This window comes from Paralichthys olivaceus, chromosome 13 (assembly GCF_024713975.1).
Source record: "Paralichthys olivaceus isolate ysfri-2021 chromosome 13, ASM2471397v2, whole genome shotgun sequence".
NCBI classification, from domain to species: domain Eukaryota; kingdom Metazoa; phylum Chordata; class Actinopteri; order Pleuronectiformes; family Paralichthyidae; genus Paralichthys; species Paralichthys olivaceus.
The window spans coordinates 22,793,890-22,808,616 of NC_091105.1; the positions used below are offsets into that span (position 1 = coordinate 22,793,890).

Below are 14,727 nucleotides of genomic sequence, written 5' to 3' on the forward strand. Positions count from 1 at the left end.
GACTTTAGAAAATATTCTATACTTTCACTGTTTGCGCATCTTTATTGTGTTGTACATCTAAATATCAATGCCTGTTAATCTACACTTCAATATTCAATGTGAAAATATGTTTTTAACTTAAATGGATCTGAGAAGCTTGCAAAACTTTGGCAAGAATAAATGAGAGAATAACCCATTTGCCATGAAACATAGTTCATGAAAGTTAGAGAAATATCCACACCTTAATCTGCATTCTGTGGCAAAATGTAACGGGTTCCTCCTGAGCCCAGGGCCCATCACTCCACAAACATGGGTGGAAATCATTTAAGTGTTTTTTGCGTAACCCTGCTGACAAATGAATCAACAATAAAACCACAAACCAACCAACAAAGAGACATGGCTGAAAACATAACCTCCTTGATGAGGTTATACATTTTTACAAATGTATGCAGAATCAGAAATTGAGATCTCTTTATGAAGGTATTCAGACCAAGTATTCAGTACTTTAGAAGCTCCTATAGCAGCAATAACAGCGTTGTTTTTTTTTTACTTATTTCACTTTGTCATATTGGGTTAGTGAGCATATTCTAATAGGTAAAAATAACTTGAATAAAGTATTTCTGAAGCCACTGTACATACAATGTATGCACAGATTGGGAGAGTTTGTCATGTGAGTTCTTTTCTTGTTTGTGTATGTTTTCATGTATTACAGAACAGACCACTGACCGACAAAGTGTTGGGACCAAAAACCTGACCAACAACCTCCTTTGTGAAAAAGCTTTTCCAGACAGAACAGCCATACTTTCTTTATCATGACCTACTTCAAACTTGTTCTGAGGACTTTCTAATGCATAATATAATAGATTTAATTAGTGATACAGTGCACAGACACCCAGCACCGTAACCTAACATCATCTTATTAGACTGAAGAAGTCTCTACATTTCAGACCTCCAGTCCAAAGCACTGGTGAAGAGGAAACTGATGACTGATGAGAGTTGCAAAGCCTTCACAGAAAGTAATAATAATAAAATAATAATCTGGGTCCAGACATATGTTTATGATGTTTAATCTTAACTTAAATGTTCTTATTTTACGATGTCATGTTAAAATGTAATTTCAGTTATTTCACACAAAATAAATATTGATAAAAAAAAGGAGTGGTTGTTGCTCACAACTTTGTTAAAAAATGACTGGATCATCAAATCATATGGTTTCACTGAAGCTTAAAGGGTTAGGGTAGAGTGTGTAGAATTTTGTGATATCTAGTGTTGATATTTCATGTTGCAGCTGAACACCCCTCACCTCACCCTCTCCTTCTAAACATTAAAAAAGAACCTGTGGTAAACTTCAGTTGTCATAAAAACTCAAAAGGTGTTTAGTTTGTCCAGTCTGGACTAATGTATAAAACATGGTGGCCTCCGTAGAGAGGGTCCCCTCGATGTAAATATAACATATTTAAATATAAAGGGCCTTTTCTGGGGTAAAGAAAACTACAATTCATACAATTTAGATGAAACGAACTACTGAAAACATCATTATTCTACATTCAATTTCTGCCAATAGATCCCTTTCACCTAAATCTTACACACTGGACCTTTAAATGAATCACCTCCATCCGCAAACCACAGCACATACGACTGGAGCAAAACAGAAAAACAATGTACTAACAAACTCCCAGAATGCAATATAAGGACACTACCATTCGCAGAGGGATGTGCATTTTGAAATTATTCATATCATGCGCATTTCTCTGTTAAAGGTTGCACTTCAGCAGATGGCAACAATCCCAGCTGTGTGCCCTTTCAGCACCAGTGGAAATAACCTCAGTCTTCTGTGTTTGTAATCCAAAAATATATATTGCAAATGGATAATGTAACAGTTCCATTAACTTAATCTACTGCTGTATGAGCATCTTATAGAGCCACAGAAAGATCTGATCTGCATGTGGAAACCTACGGAGATGTGGAAGAACATGCAAACTACTCTCCAGGAGCCTGTTTATCAAGACACAGGAAACTAAATAATGTAATAATTTTGACTTTCCAGTCAGCTGCAGACCTAACTACCAAATAAAGGAGTAAAAGTGTACTTAGAGTATAAGAAGGAGAATAGATTACTCAAGTAAATAACTGAATTTGAATTATTCTATAGTGGCTTTTGATTTAGTTTAGCACCTAACGCACAGCCTGAGGAACAGGTTCAGCTGCAGCACATTCACTGCGTTACACTAAAGGTTTCACTGGCTGGTTTCCCTGACCCGTCTACTCTGCCACTAGATTTGACTTATTTATTACTTTCTGATCAAGACACAAAAATTACAAGTAATCTACAACATATATAAAAATGACAATGTAATGAAACTGGATTGAATAATAGTCAAACATAAACACTGGTCAATGTGTATTTGATGTGCTGATTTATATTTAACTGCTGAACACAAATTAAGGCATAATGATAAATGGTTTCTAAAGAACATTAGTTTTATAGCACAACTCTACTTTCCCATGTGAGGAAGGTCTTCTATTTCTGTTGTATTCAGTCAACATACTTTCCTTGTGTCCGCATTTTGTTTCAGTTTTCACTTGTTCACCAGCAGACGAGTCATGTTAATACTGAGATTTATGTAAGTTGTGGTACTGAATCAGTCTGAAACAGTTTGTGCTACATGCTAGCAGTCTGTTCAGGTTACCTGAGCTGAGTTCAAGTCTACAGTTCACACAGACTTTGTTGGTTGAGGTTGATATTGTTATAATTTGTTCTATCTTTAAGGCTTGAAGGAAACTCTCAGACACACACACACACACACACACACACACACACACACACACACACACACACACACACACACACACACACACACACACACACACACACACACACACACACACACAGAGAGAGAGAACCTCTGAAGAGAAAAATAATAGAGACAGCCAAAGAAAGGGAAATTACTGTAAATGAACTGTTTTACTTCTGCTTTGTTTTTTTATTCTTTATTTGCCATAAAAGGAAACATGAAGTTGCATTTATCAAATTTCTTTGTAACTGTGACTATGCAAAATGTGAAACAAGAGTTCAACGATCATCCAACTAACACCCAAGCTTCTCTAAACACAGCAATTTAATGTTCCCCAGCTCACAACTTCACTACCTCGCCCCAGTCTCTGTGCTCTCATCACACTTACAGGTAGTTTGATCCCAACTAAAGTCCATGAATTTTAACATACAGTGTATAGATAGAGTTTTTATGTCCTATTCTTATTGTCATATTTGGGCGACTTTAGTTACATTAGGAGCAGAAATGTCAACATCTTTGGGTGAGCATCTACAGCTTCTTTGTGCCTGGAAACAACAGACTTTAAGGGAAACGAGAAACACTACAACACCTGTCTTCAGGTACACAGACTTTAATGATCCAATTATTTAGCCATGAGCTACATGTTGATGGCTACACAAACTGTAAGCCATCAAAGTCCACAATATTTAAATACGTTACATCTCTGCAATGGTCTTAAAAACAAGCTTCGCCGAAATTCTGATGAGTGCTTCAGCCTGTGATGCATTTTCAGCAGAGCTGGACTTCGTTCACAGAGGCTGTAAGCCCCACTGCTGCTGACAGCCTCAAACAGACAAACAGAAAGAGGAGAGGGGAAGAGAAATGGAGGGAGGAGAGACAGGAAAATATTGCAGGATAAAACAAAAGCAAACATCAAGACATCAGGAGTCATTGAAGCTGTGAGTGAGAGCCACGTGACGCAGCCCACCCTATGGAGAAAACAGCAGCTGGTGTGTACACTAACAGCCCTACAGGGGCTGTGGCCTCCACAGCCCTGACTGTGGAGGAGCAGTGAGGAGAGATGGGAGGAGGGCCTGGTGATGGAGGGGGTACACTAGGGGCTAAATGGGGTAAGCAGTTAAGCCTTGTTGGTTACAGTATTGGCAGGAAATCCAGGAAGGAGAGGTGGGTCTATGGTCCTTTTTAATTAAACAAAACAGGCCTCATCAGCTTTTAAAATATAATTAAATTAAAATGAAATATGTTAATTTTACATTGAATTATATTGCAAACTGGACCTCATCTTCTGCCGGACCATTATTTCTATAGGCAATAAAAATAGTTTGGGAATGAAGCAACATCACTAAAAATAAGACCAACAATTAAGGCAAGGAATATAACAAGTGTCTAAAACAAACCCAAACATTAATATAACATGGGGCTGGCTGCTATACAAGCAAAACAAAAAATTACATGAGAAGTTGTAACAGTGCGAATATATCTGATCACAAGAATAAGAAAGAATGAAAGAGAGAAAATATTTTGATGATTACATACAAATCCAAGTCACATCAGGCCTGTATACAGTCGATTCTGTCCATCATGAGACCCACACACTTAACAACCACCACCCACAAATCAAATCCACCCTCCAAAGTAAGTTCTTCAACTGCATGAATAACTCTCCACCTGAAGTGAAAATTCATCAGAAAGTGACAAACACATGAGATGTTCATCCACCAAGCTTCAAACAAGCAACCATTTTCATTTTCAATTTTACTAAATTTCTCCCATTCTAAAAAATACAATGTTTCGGAATTCCAAAACAATATCTCCCAATATTTAACATTGTGAGTGGACATGATTACATGCTTGGACCACTGCTCCCTGCTCTCGTACCATCTTCCCTTATCTTCTTTATCTCTCTCTCATTCCCTCTCTCTCTCAATTTCAATATTGAAGAGAGTTTTATTAAGGGCTAGACTCAGGCGTGCTGAGCCGATCTCAGTAATTTTCCTACAAAGTGCTTTAATCCATCACACGGCCAACATGTGGCCTTTGCAGCCATACATCATCTCAGTCCTGAGAGAGAGAGAGAGAGAGAGAGAGAGAGAGAGAGGGAGGAAGAGAGGGAGTGGTATAATTTGTGCTCTCCTTCCTCTTCTTCTTCCTCTCCTCCTCTTACCCTCACCTCCCAGCAGAGTTTCCCACCTGGGAGGGAAACCACATCTTCTCCACATATTCCTCAGTCAGGTCCTCTCTGCATTTACAAATGAGAGTGAGGTATGAGCGGGACTGGAGCGAGGGGGTGCGATGGGGGTGTAAGCAAAGAGAGAGCGAAAATGAAAGAGATGGAGATAGGCGTGAGTGAATGAGTGTGCGGGGCTGAGAGAGCGAAAGAAAGAGATAAGGGAAATGGAGAAAAGCTTACTGGAATGAATGAAATTGGTGACAAAAGCGGGTGATAGGAAATCAGTGTGTGTGTGTGTGTGTGCGTGTGCATGCATGTGTGTGTGTCTGCCATATGCACAATGTGTGTGTGTGCATCTGTACGCTGCACGAAGAAATAGAAATAGGCAGAGAAGGAGTGGAGATGTGTATTTCCCAGCATGCAGCTGGTGTCGCGTTGCCCTCTATGTTGCCCCCGGCCAACACCTGCCTCCATTTCACTCCCTCCGTCCTCCTCAAGCTGGGGAGCAGTGGTGAACTCTGGGCCCCCTGACTAATGGAATGGGCCCTCGCTCCCAACCATTAGAGGATTGGTGTCCCTTTTGGCACCCCTGGGTGCCCTTTGGTACAGGAAAGGGGAAAGGAAGGAGCCAGGGAGATGATGGTGGCACGTTGGCCTTATTTCCTTTTGTGCACACGTGCGAGCACACACACACACACACACACCTGGTCCTAACATTACAGCCCAGAGTAATCCAGCCAGAGTAAGGCTTGACATAGCTTGGCATCTCACTGAGGCCATTTCTGAGAGGATATTAGAAATTCTGAATTGGTTGCAGCACTATGAGGTTTCAGAGAAGGAGCTCTTTGAATGTGTACGACAGTGGCCCCGGCTGATTGTGAAGCATTTGTGTGATTTCATTTAGCCGGTAAATCCAGTGCTCTACCTCAATTACAACTGCTTTACTCAGATGGAAAACACACCTCGAGTGTACAGAGAGACGGGAGGTGGAGGGGAGGAGAGGGAGGGTGGAAGCATGGAGCGGATTGGGGATTGAATCTCTCGATGAGCTGATAGCACATCCGCAGACAGCGAGCCAAGCTGTGCCGTGTTAATGTTATGCTAATGATATGCTAATGATATGGTAATCTCCCGGCAGTATTCCACCTGACTGGAGAGAAGGGGAATCTGGGAGGCCTTTCACCATTGGTTGTAGACCAGGGACTTCCTGGTGTCAGAGTTCAAGACAAAAAGCCTGAGCACTGCACCGCGTGCACACACACACACCACACAAACACACACTCAGAGAAATGTAATTTCTGAAGCAGTGAACTCAGCGAAAATAAAAACAATACAACACATAGACTTAATCTGGCTCTAATCGGATTTGCAAACTGTTAAGTAAGCTGGAAATAATACCTGTAAACAATGTGATGCAACTTAAAACTAGGTCGGCTGTATTGTAAGTAAGGCTGCAAGCTGAGACTTCTTTTTTTCCCATTCAGCGTGTAATATCAAGTCACTGTGCTGTTGTTCTATGGTGGCACAACGTGAAAGAGAAAATCAGCTATTTTAGATGACAATCAGGTTGTTTTTCCTCAGCCGTTGTGTGTGAAACCCTGCACCTGTAATGGCTGCAATCACCTGCATAGTCAGAGCTTCTCTGTCTCTCTGACTCACTGTGATTACATTACACTATACCACAGCCTTGGCTGGAGATGAGACTCACCATTGTATGACACTAATCTTTGAATCCACACCAGCACTGCGACACAGCTATAATAATTATGAGCTTCGCAGGTCCACTGCATTTGATGGGATTCTTTCTGTATTTCGTTTTTTTGTGCCACCTTTCTGAATGAGCTGATATGGCCACTCATTTAAAAAGAAACCATATATAAAATGTTTAAGGTAATTGAGAGGTAAATGTGGACGGATCACCTCCCTCTCTCTCTGATACATATAATAAACACCTTATGACAGGAAAAGCTTCAGTTTGTCTACCACCAATGAGGCACCAAGAAAATGTAACTCCAGTGCATCACAGTAAATCTGTCCATGTGGCATTAAGACATCAGCTTGGGTATTTTGCTTTTGTTTTTCTTTGTATTTTACAGTTGCAAAATGGATATGTCAAGTCTACACAGTGGAGAGACACGATGACATTTTCCTGGATGCTGTACACTAAATCAAAGAGACCAACAATATGTTGAGTGCCAGCATGGAGACATTTGATTCCCATTCCACTCATGCGGCATTACCACTGGAATGCCAGCAGACATCACAATCCTCCAAGCTGGCGTTGGGCTTGTCAGACTTTTCATTCCACTTCAATGTTTTCAAGGAAAAAAAAGAAGAAAAAAAAAAATCACAGAACATTGTGAGGCAGCAGCTTCTTCTTGATATATGATATTTGCCACACGCGAGGCACAAATCACAGGTGACACAATTAAAATAGGTTTAACTGAACAAAGGCGATCGAGTGTCAGTGACATTTAGCATCAGCCTCTGGCGACAGACAGGTAAAAGGAGCCAGTCAGCAGATTGGGCCCTGGAGGGGGGGGTGGCTGTGTGGGTGGGGGTTTGCTGAAGCTCTCAGGATATGGTGTTCCTGGGTTGTACACCTTTATCGACTCACAAAGGATGCTTACTACTACAAATGCTCAAGACGGAATCCTATCACAAATTTTCACCAGTTAACAAAACTAACACACTACTATAATTGTAAATACATATGTTTTAAGTGCTGTGTAAATGCATGAAGCAAAGTGATTGTTTTGGTCAGTGGTGTATAAAAGAGCAGAAAACAATGCAGAAAGAGGAAGAGGTGTGCAATGAGCAAGGGACATGGCGAGAGACAGGCAGAGCGGAAGACGGAGACGGGGGTGGACTGTCCAATACACTTCTGATAAAGGTCAAAGAGATGTTTTATTCATGATCCAGGCAGCCGCAGCCGCAGCAGCAGCAGAGTCAGTAGGGCCAAGGTTGAAATGAGCTTGCGTCCACATTCCCCAGAGCCAACTCTGCACACAGCCTCACACCAGGCCAGCAGACACCCCCACTAACTCTTATCAATAATGTCAAAACACAAGCGCAGGCACACATCTCCAGTATCACTCATCAGTAAGTTCAAATAAACAGTGCTTTTGATCGTCGGCGGTGAGTAGAATCAATGCAAGGACACACATCTGCCAACAAGGAACAAAGTGGACGACGCTTTAAAATGACAGACGTGCTACTCAAACCTTTTATGGGGACTCTCAGAGACTGAAGGTGTGATGCTATAATATTTTCTCAGATTTCTCTCCTGTAGGGCTCTGTCATCATTTATATACAGAACTAAGAAAATACATTTAATATAAAAGTCTGTGTATCCAAGGTCAGGGAGTTACAGCATCTGTATGCTTCAGCATCTGAAATGTTCTCTGATGGATGGCTTATGATCTGTTTTTAATCAAAGTAATAATAATGGTATATTTTACCAGACAAATCTGTGTTTATTAGTCAGTCTTTGGAATTGAAAGTCAAATAAAAAGGATCCCTTTTAAATTCAACAGAGCACAGCAAGAATTCATGTCAATTCATAAGGGCCCTTACCTTTTAAATCTTCATCTCGATAGTGAATCTTTCACAAAAGAGAATCAGAAGAAGTTCATTTCAAAATCTCTTCTACCCTCAAACCCTGTCTTTGAACTCACTCTGACCAAAAAATAGCTACTGTACTCAACCTAACCAAGAACCCTCTGAGCCCTTGCACAGATAATTTTTTTTTTCTTTTTGAAGGGAGCTGACACAGTTTCAGACTCCACAACCAGAGTAACCTTTAAAATATTGATGTGGATAAATCACATGTACGCTTGTGACAAATGGAAAGATTTCAGCTTGACAGATTAAAACTCAGCCAAATAGGTAAAGACCCCATCATCACCCGATACATTCAGATGAACTCCATTTCTCACAGAGGAGATTCTCTCAGGCATAAACTAGGACAGAAGGGTCTGGATATGTCTATGGGTGTGAATCGTAGGGTAACTCACGATATGATATGTGGCCCTCGATAACGATAACATCACAATACTGAGATTCTCCGATAATCGATAAATCAAGTTAATCATATGACAATACATCATGATATCTATCAAGCTAAAGAATACAAAATGCCCATGAAGTGCAAGATTAGTGAATATATTAAAGAATGTACAAAAAAGTACGATAAACTCTTATCTTAGTGCCTCTTTAGTCTTTAACAACGCAACGTAACTTGTCATGTGCCATACATTGGAATGATGTCCAAATATATATATATATAATATGTATATCAAACAAAATATCTAAATATTGATAAGCATGCTGGCACAAGCACATCAATAATCATATCTAATGAGACAGGTCGACGATATAGTTTCAAATCGTTATTTTGTCCCAAGTCTAGCGGGGTACAAATTTATTTCTTTTCATGTGTGCATGTGCTCGTGTGTGTGTGTGTCCCTCTGTGTCTACGGTCTAGTCTGTGCGTCCTTGATCAGATATGAAATATTCAGAAATGCTGCTGTAATTTGATGAAAGTCAGATATCCCTCAAATAGGAAATAGAAGTCAGCACATTCACAATTCTCCAGAAGAAGCTAACTGGATTTTGACTGTGTAAATTATAGGCAGAGGAAATAACTGGGGTTTTAAACATGCACTGACCTGATGTATGAACTCCAGTCCATGCTGTGCGACCAGAGCTCTGGCAGCTCCGATGCCACCTTCCACATGCACTGCATAGAAGACAGAGCGTTTGGTCCCATGATGCCCCTCTGTGGTCACCAGATTCCTCTGCAGCAAGCAGCCAAGAACCAGCACCACTGCACTGAACATGGAGCCTTGAAAAATAAAAAATAAAAAGTGTTTTGAGGAAAATGACCTGTTTGTGGTGAATGACTCATTTTCAAATCTTTAAAATGCATTTTAAAAACTTTCTACAAAGGAGTAAAATCGTCTGTGTTTTAGGGAACTATCAGTCTTACACCATATGGCTGCATTTTATACTGATGTTTGTTTTTATTAGGAAACAATCGTGACACCCTAACGAAACCCAGAAATAAAACTGCATGATATAGTAGATAAAGGTGTGTTATCAATAAATCGTCTGATTGATTTCTCTTGCAATTCTGAGTTTTTCATAAAATGCCAGAAAATAGCAACAGATGTCAAATATGACACAATTTTCATGTCAAATATGAGAAGCTGGGGAACTTCATTTTTAATTTTAAATGAATGAATCATTAAATTGTTTCAAATCGTCGGTCATCATTTTCTTTTTGTGAACTGCAGTAATACATAAAAACATTATTATCCTACTGGATATCCTCCCTCTCCAGTGGTTCTCTATAATGAAGTCTAAAAATTGATATCACAAATATATATTAGTAGAAGCAAAAGCAACACCTACGATTTTACCTACTATAACCCCAGCACACCAAATGAGAGTGGGACTTAGCATCTCAGCGCACAGTATCGAACATTGGCAATTGTGAAACAATTTTCTCTCCAGCCACCTCCTCTGTATTTTTGCATGAAATCCACAGTGGCTGCCACCTACAGCATGTGAACCACCCACCTGTAGCCACAGAGAGTGAAACGTCCAGGAGAAATCTTTCACCCAGTGCGATGAAAACTAGAACTCTGGCACCGGGGGCCCCGAGTGAGACAGCGCAATCTCTCCAGTTCCCAACCCACACGTTTAATCTCCTGGCCTCGATGCAAATACTTCTGAGAGCATGAAAACAGCAGTGCTCTCTCATTGTGTGAACTAACTTCCCTCTTTAAGCAAAACAGGAACTTTATCAGCTTGTCTATACGCCGGCACTTTCCTGTGAACAATGACTGAACAAGAAGTTGTCACCTCATTCTTCTCAGTATCTACTGAACAAGAAAAAACACTGAGGAATGAAACATTAAACATATTAATTGTTTTAACTCCCACTCCTTTTCCCACATTATGCAACCAACCTCAATTGTTGTGTATGTGTCAGTCAGCTTGTTTTTTGATGTACACTAGTGTATATTAAATGTAATGGAGCAGTTACATAAGGTGTAGAACAAGCTGTTTCCCCATGCGTTGAGCATCTATACACAAAACGGTTAGAGCTGTTACTATAAGTCAATCTAATGATTAGCCAAACTGAAAATGAATACAACTAACATGATGATCAACGCAATCTAAATAACTTTTTAAGTAAAAATTATAAAAATCGTCTGGTTTCAGCTTCATAAATATGAATCTTTACTAGTTTTCTTGGTTCAAACTTTAACTGAACTTTCACTTTTACTCTTTTAATCCACTTTCTTCTTGTTATGAATGATTACTTTGTATATTCTAAAAAATAAGAGATTAATCAATAAAGAAAATGACTGTAAGTTGCAGTCTGATCGCCGACTGCATATGCAACATCTGTTGTCTGCAGTCTTTGTGCTTTTTCAATCCATTTGGGCCGTTTCAATCCAAAATAAGCCCACTAACAAACTAGAAGATTAAGATCTCTCCCTCTCTAAATATATAATTCTGTTTGTATGTTTATCTGACATCTGTCAAAAGCAAAGTGCCATCTCCTGCGGCGACCCCCCCGCCAAAAAAAAAAAAAAAACAGTGCAGCTGACCACTGTTTAAAGTCTAAAGCATCATTCAGCTCCAATCTCCCAAGCCACTGATTGAAATCAATAACCTCACTGGGGGCTCGAGCCCTAGTCGAACCCGCTAAGGTGCAGGGCTGGCAGCGCACACCCCATGCAGCCAGAGAGAAGCGGGCCTCAGGCAGAGACAAAGTAGACATGGGAGAGAGGGAGGGAGAAGGAGGGAGAAGGAGGGAGCACATGAGACCAGAGTACAGGAGAGCCACATTGAACAGTGTCAGGGCCTCAGGGCCTTCTGGGATGCTGATAAAGTACCTGGACATTTTTATAGACAAACTACTTATTTCTGTCCTCATATCGCTTGGGAAGACTGATAACTTTATATTCCTCTCAGGCAGAGGAATGAAAAGAAGGGGGGTCCTTTCAAGAGTTTAATTGATCAAACTGTAGCCACAAGGGTTTTTTTTCTAGAGATAAAAGGGACTAGCACTTTCCCCTGTACAATACTGAGATCTTTTAGAAAGCAGACCCAATGAAAAAAGAGAATGTAACTCATTATGCAAAGTCATTACAGGCCTCTGACTACACTCCTTAAAGCAGGGGAGCTAATGGTGGAATTGTATCGTACAGGATTTCCAGAGGTCAAACTACCAGTTGTAGGAGAATGTCCACATTATTACAGCAGGCAAACTTATAAATGACTGTTTTGAGGTCATGCTTAAACACTGTGTGTTGACAACAGTAAAATATCACTTTATCACTGCTCATGGGGCATTTTGGAAGGGCTTGACGGTGTAATATATGGCTGAGTGTACCTTTTAGCAAACATCAACAATAAACTAGAACAGAAGAGAAATGTGTACTCTCACCAGAGTATGGAATTGGTCTGAGGTAACATATCACTGCAATAGACACAGTAAAAACTAAAATCATGACAAAATTTAAAAATAAAATCAATAAATCCACCTCAGATCTTAACACTACACCAAACAAGGTGAACAAAAATTGGTCCAACTTATTGAAATTTTCCAGAACTGCTATATATATATTCATGCTTGGGTCTAGTTTCTCAGAAACCTGTTAAAAACTGAGCATTAGACGTGCTGGTACACGGACTTTGAAACCTGTAGACAGAGCTAGACTTGCTGTTTGCCTGTAGCCTTTATGCTCAGCTAAGTTAGCCACAAAACATCAAATTTGACATTTTCTTCTATTATTGACTGTCCACTGATTTTTGCTGGGAACCAAGAATTGTTTAGCGGCTGTTCTACTAGCCAATACCTCTTATGTTTGAAATAGCCAGGTTGCAGTTCATAGTATATGACTGAGATATATGCTAGGGTTAAGTGTCCTTGAGCAAGACAAGAATTCAATATGAGCAGCTGTTCTGTGGATATTTACTGCCAGCCTTGTTCTGGGTCTATGGTTAGAGGCCAAAGAAACTACCACAATACCACAATAGTCAGCTAAAGCCTCTATACATCTTGACACAAGGACACAGATGTTTTCAGTTCTGAACCTATTTGCTTTTTCACACCTACAAGGTGCAGGTCACTGTCATTCAGTCACAAACAGAAAATAATTGTGTTTCTTTGAGCACTCTGGAGGTAAAGAAAACTGTACCTGCACCAGATGGAGTAGCTTTAGGAGTGCTCAGTGTGTTGAGTCACAGTGTTTTCAGGTAAGTTATCTAGACACAAGGTCCTCGGATTTCTTTGTTGATGTTATAAAGACACATACACAGTTATTTTGCACAGCTCTTCTTATTATGACACTCCACTGACCTCCATCCATTGTGGACAGCCTAACCTTTACTGTGACCAATGCATGCCTCACCCAAACCTTACCTTTACCACAGATCACATCTGACCCATGAACTCAACCAGGAACTCAAACATTGAGTTTATCCCCATTACTGGTCCTGACAAGGTCAGGATTTATAGAGTTAACCAAAACAGGTACACACACAGGACTAATCATTGCCTTGGACATACATGGCCACACCATTTTCACAAAATATAAGGAACATTGGAATTACAAATGGGGATATACTGTTAAGTTAAAGTTTAAAACTATATACTTCTTTTTAAACTCTTAAATTCTTTATCAGACAGTTTTAATTGTTTATTTTTCACTTCTGTGGTAAGATATTGTCTGTTTCATGGCTCCACAAAAAACCCAGGCATAACATAAACATAATAACATTAGCAGTGGTTGCACCAGGCCCTGGTTTTGTACATGCCGGTCGACTGGCATTACACTGAATCTTTACTCCAGTGCTTTTCCTACTTCCTCAAGTCAAAAAAATGTTTAATGCAAAGCTCACCAAAGAGGCTAGTCAGGCTGACATGGGAGACGTGTGCGTGCTCCTGTACATGCCAAGTGTTGGTTACATGTTCTCCTTTACACACAGTCCAAGTTTATCAAAGAGACTAAACAATGCAAGCTGGTTGTTAACATGATTAAGTCCCATCATAAGCATGACAGCTTCTAACATGCTTTATGAGGACAATAAGGAGGGGTTAGTGATGGTCTAAATCAGGTTTACAGTCATCAAATTCTTGGTCCTGGGTCTTGAACTAAGCTTATTCCACAGACCAACCTGGTCCAGAGCATCAAGTCTTGGAAACGAGTCTACATGTGAGGGAGAGGGGAGGGGGGTGATGCAGATTCAAATCCCACTCCCTCCATGTACCACAGTGCCTGGAAAGGTTCGACTGGGTTTGTTGTAGCGTAGGAACAGGAAGAAAAAAAAAAACACTTACCTCTCCCATCCAGACGACTGAGCTTCCTCACACACGAGCAGCCTCCTGTTGAGAGCAGAGCAGGAGGTCGGTGCATCGCAAAGACAGAAAACCGATGCGTCCATTTTTATCATCTCCACTGACTCCTGGTGATAAAACGTGCAAATGAGTGCTTGCAAAAAAAAAAAAAAAAAAGCCGTCCGCGTCTATCGGTGCATCTCCATACTGGACGTGCAGAAATAACGACGTGTAAGTCGACAAAAACGAGCCCGTCCACGGCGTTTGGCGGAAGAGGGGGATTTTGGAAAGATGAGAGAATGCATTAGAATGCAAGAAATGGTGTGATGGCGAGAGGGACTGTTGGGAGAGACAGATCTGCATATGGAAATCAGGGTTAGCGAGGATTAAAGTCTGCTTAAACCGCTGCTTTACTCTGTGTTTGT

At 40.4% G+C, this 14,727-nt stretch overlaps 1 protein-coding gene across 7 annotated transcripts in view; it reads right to left on the reverse strand.

Moving 5' to 3' along the window:
* The window catches only part of LOC109632018 (proprotein convertase subtilisin/kexin type 4-like), a 163,432-nt gene that overhangs the window by 147,848 nt on the left and 857 nt on the right, over positions 1-14,727 (reverse strand). For 4 of the 7 annotated variants that reach the window (XM_069537850.1, XM_069537847.1, XM_020091112.2 and 1 more), the window contains exons 2-3: positions 14,306-14,350; positions 9,615-9,790 (exon numbers count right to left, since the gene is read on the reverse strand). In XM_069537850.1, coding sequence (XP_069393951.1) covers positions 9,615-9,790; positions 14,306-14,350 — 221 coding nt within the window. Of the gene's footprint in view, positions 1-9,614; positions 9,791-10,527; positions 10,729-14,305; positions 14,431-14,727 lie in introns of those variants that run through there. The other 3 variants (XM_069537851.1, XM_069537849.1, XM_069537846.1) reach the window with 2 other exon arrangements.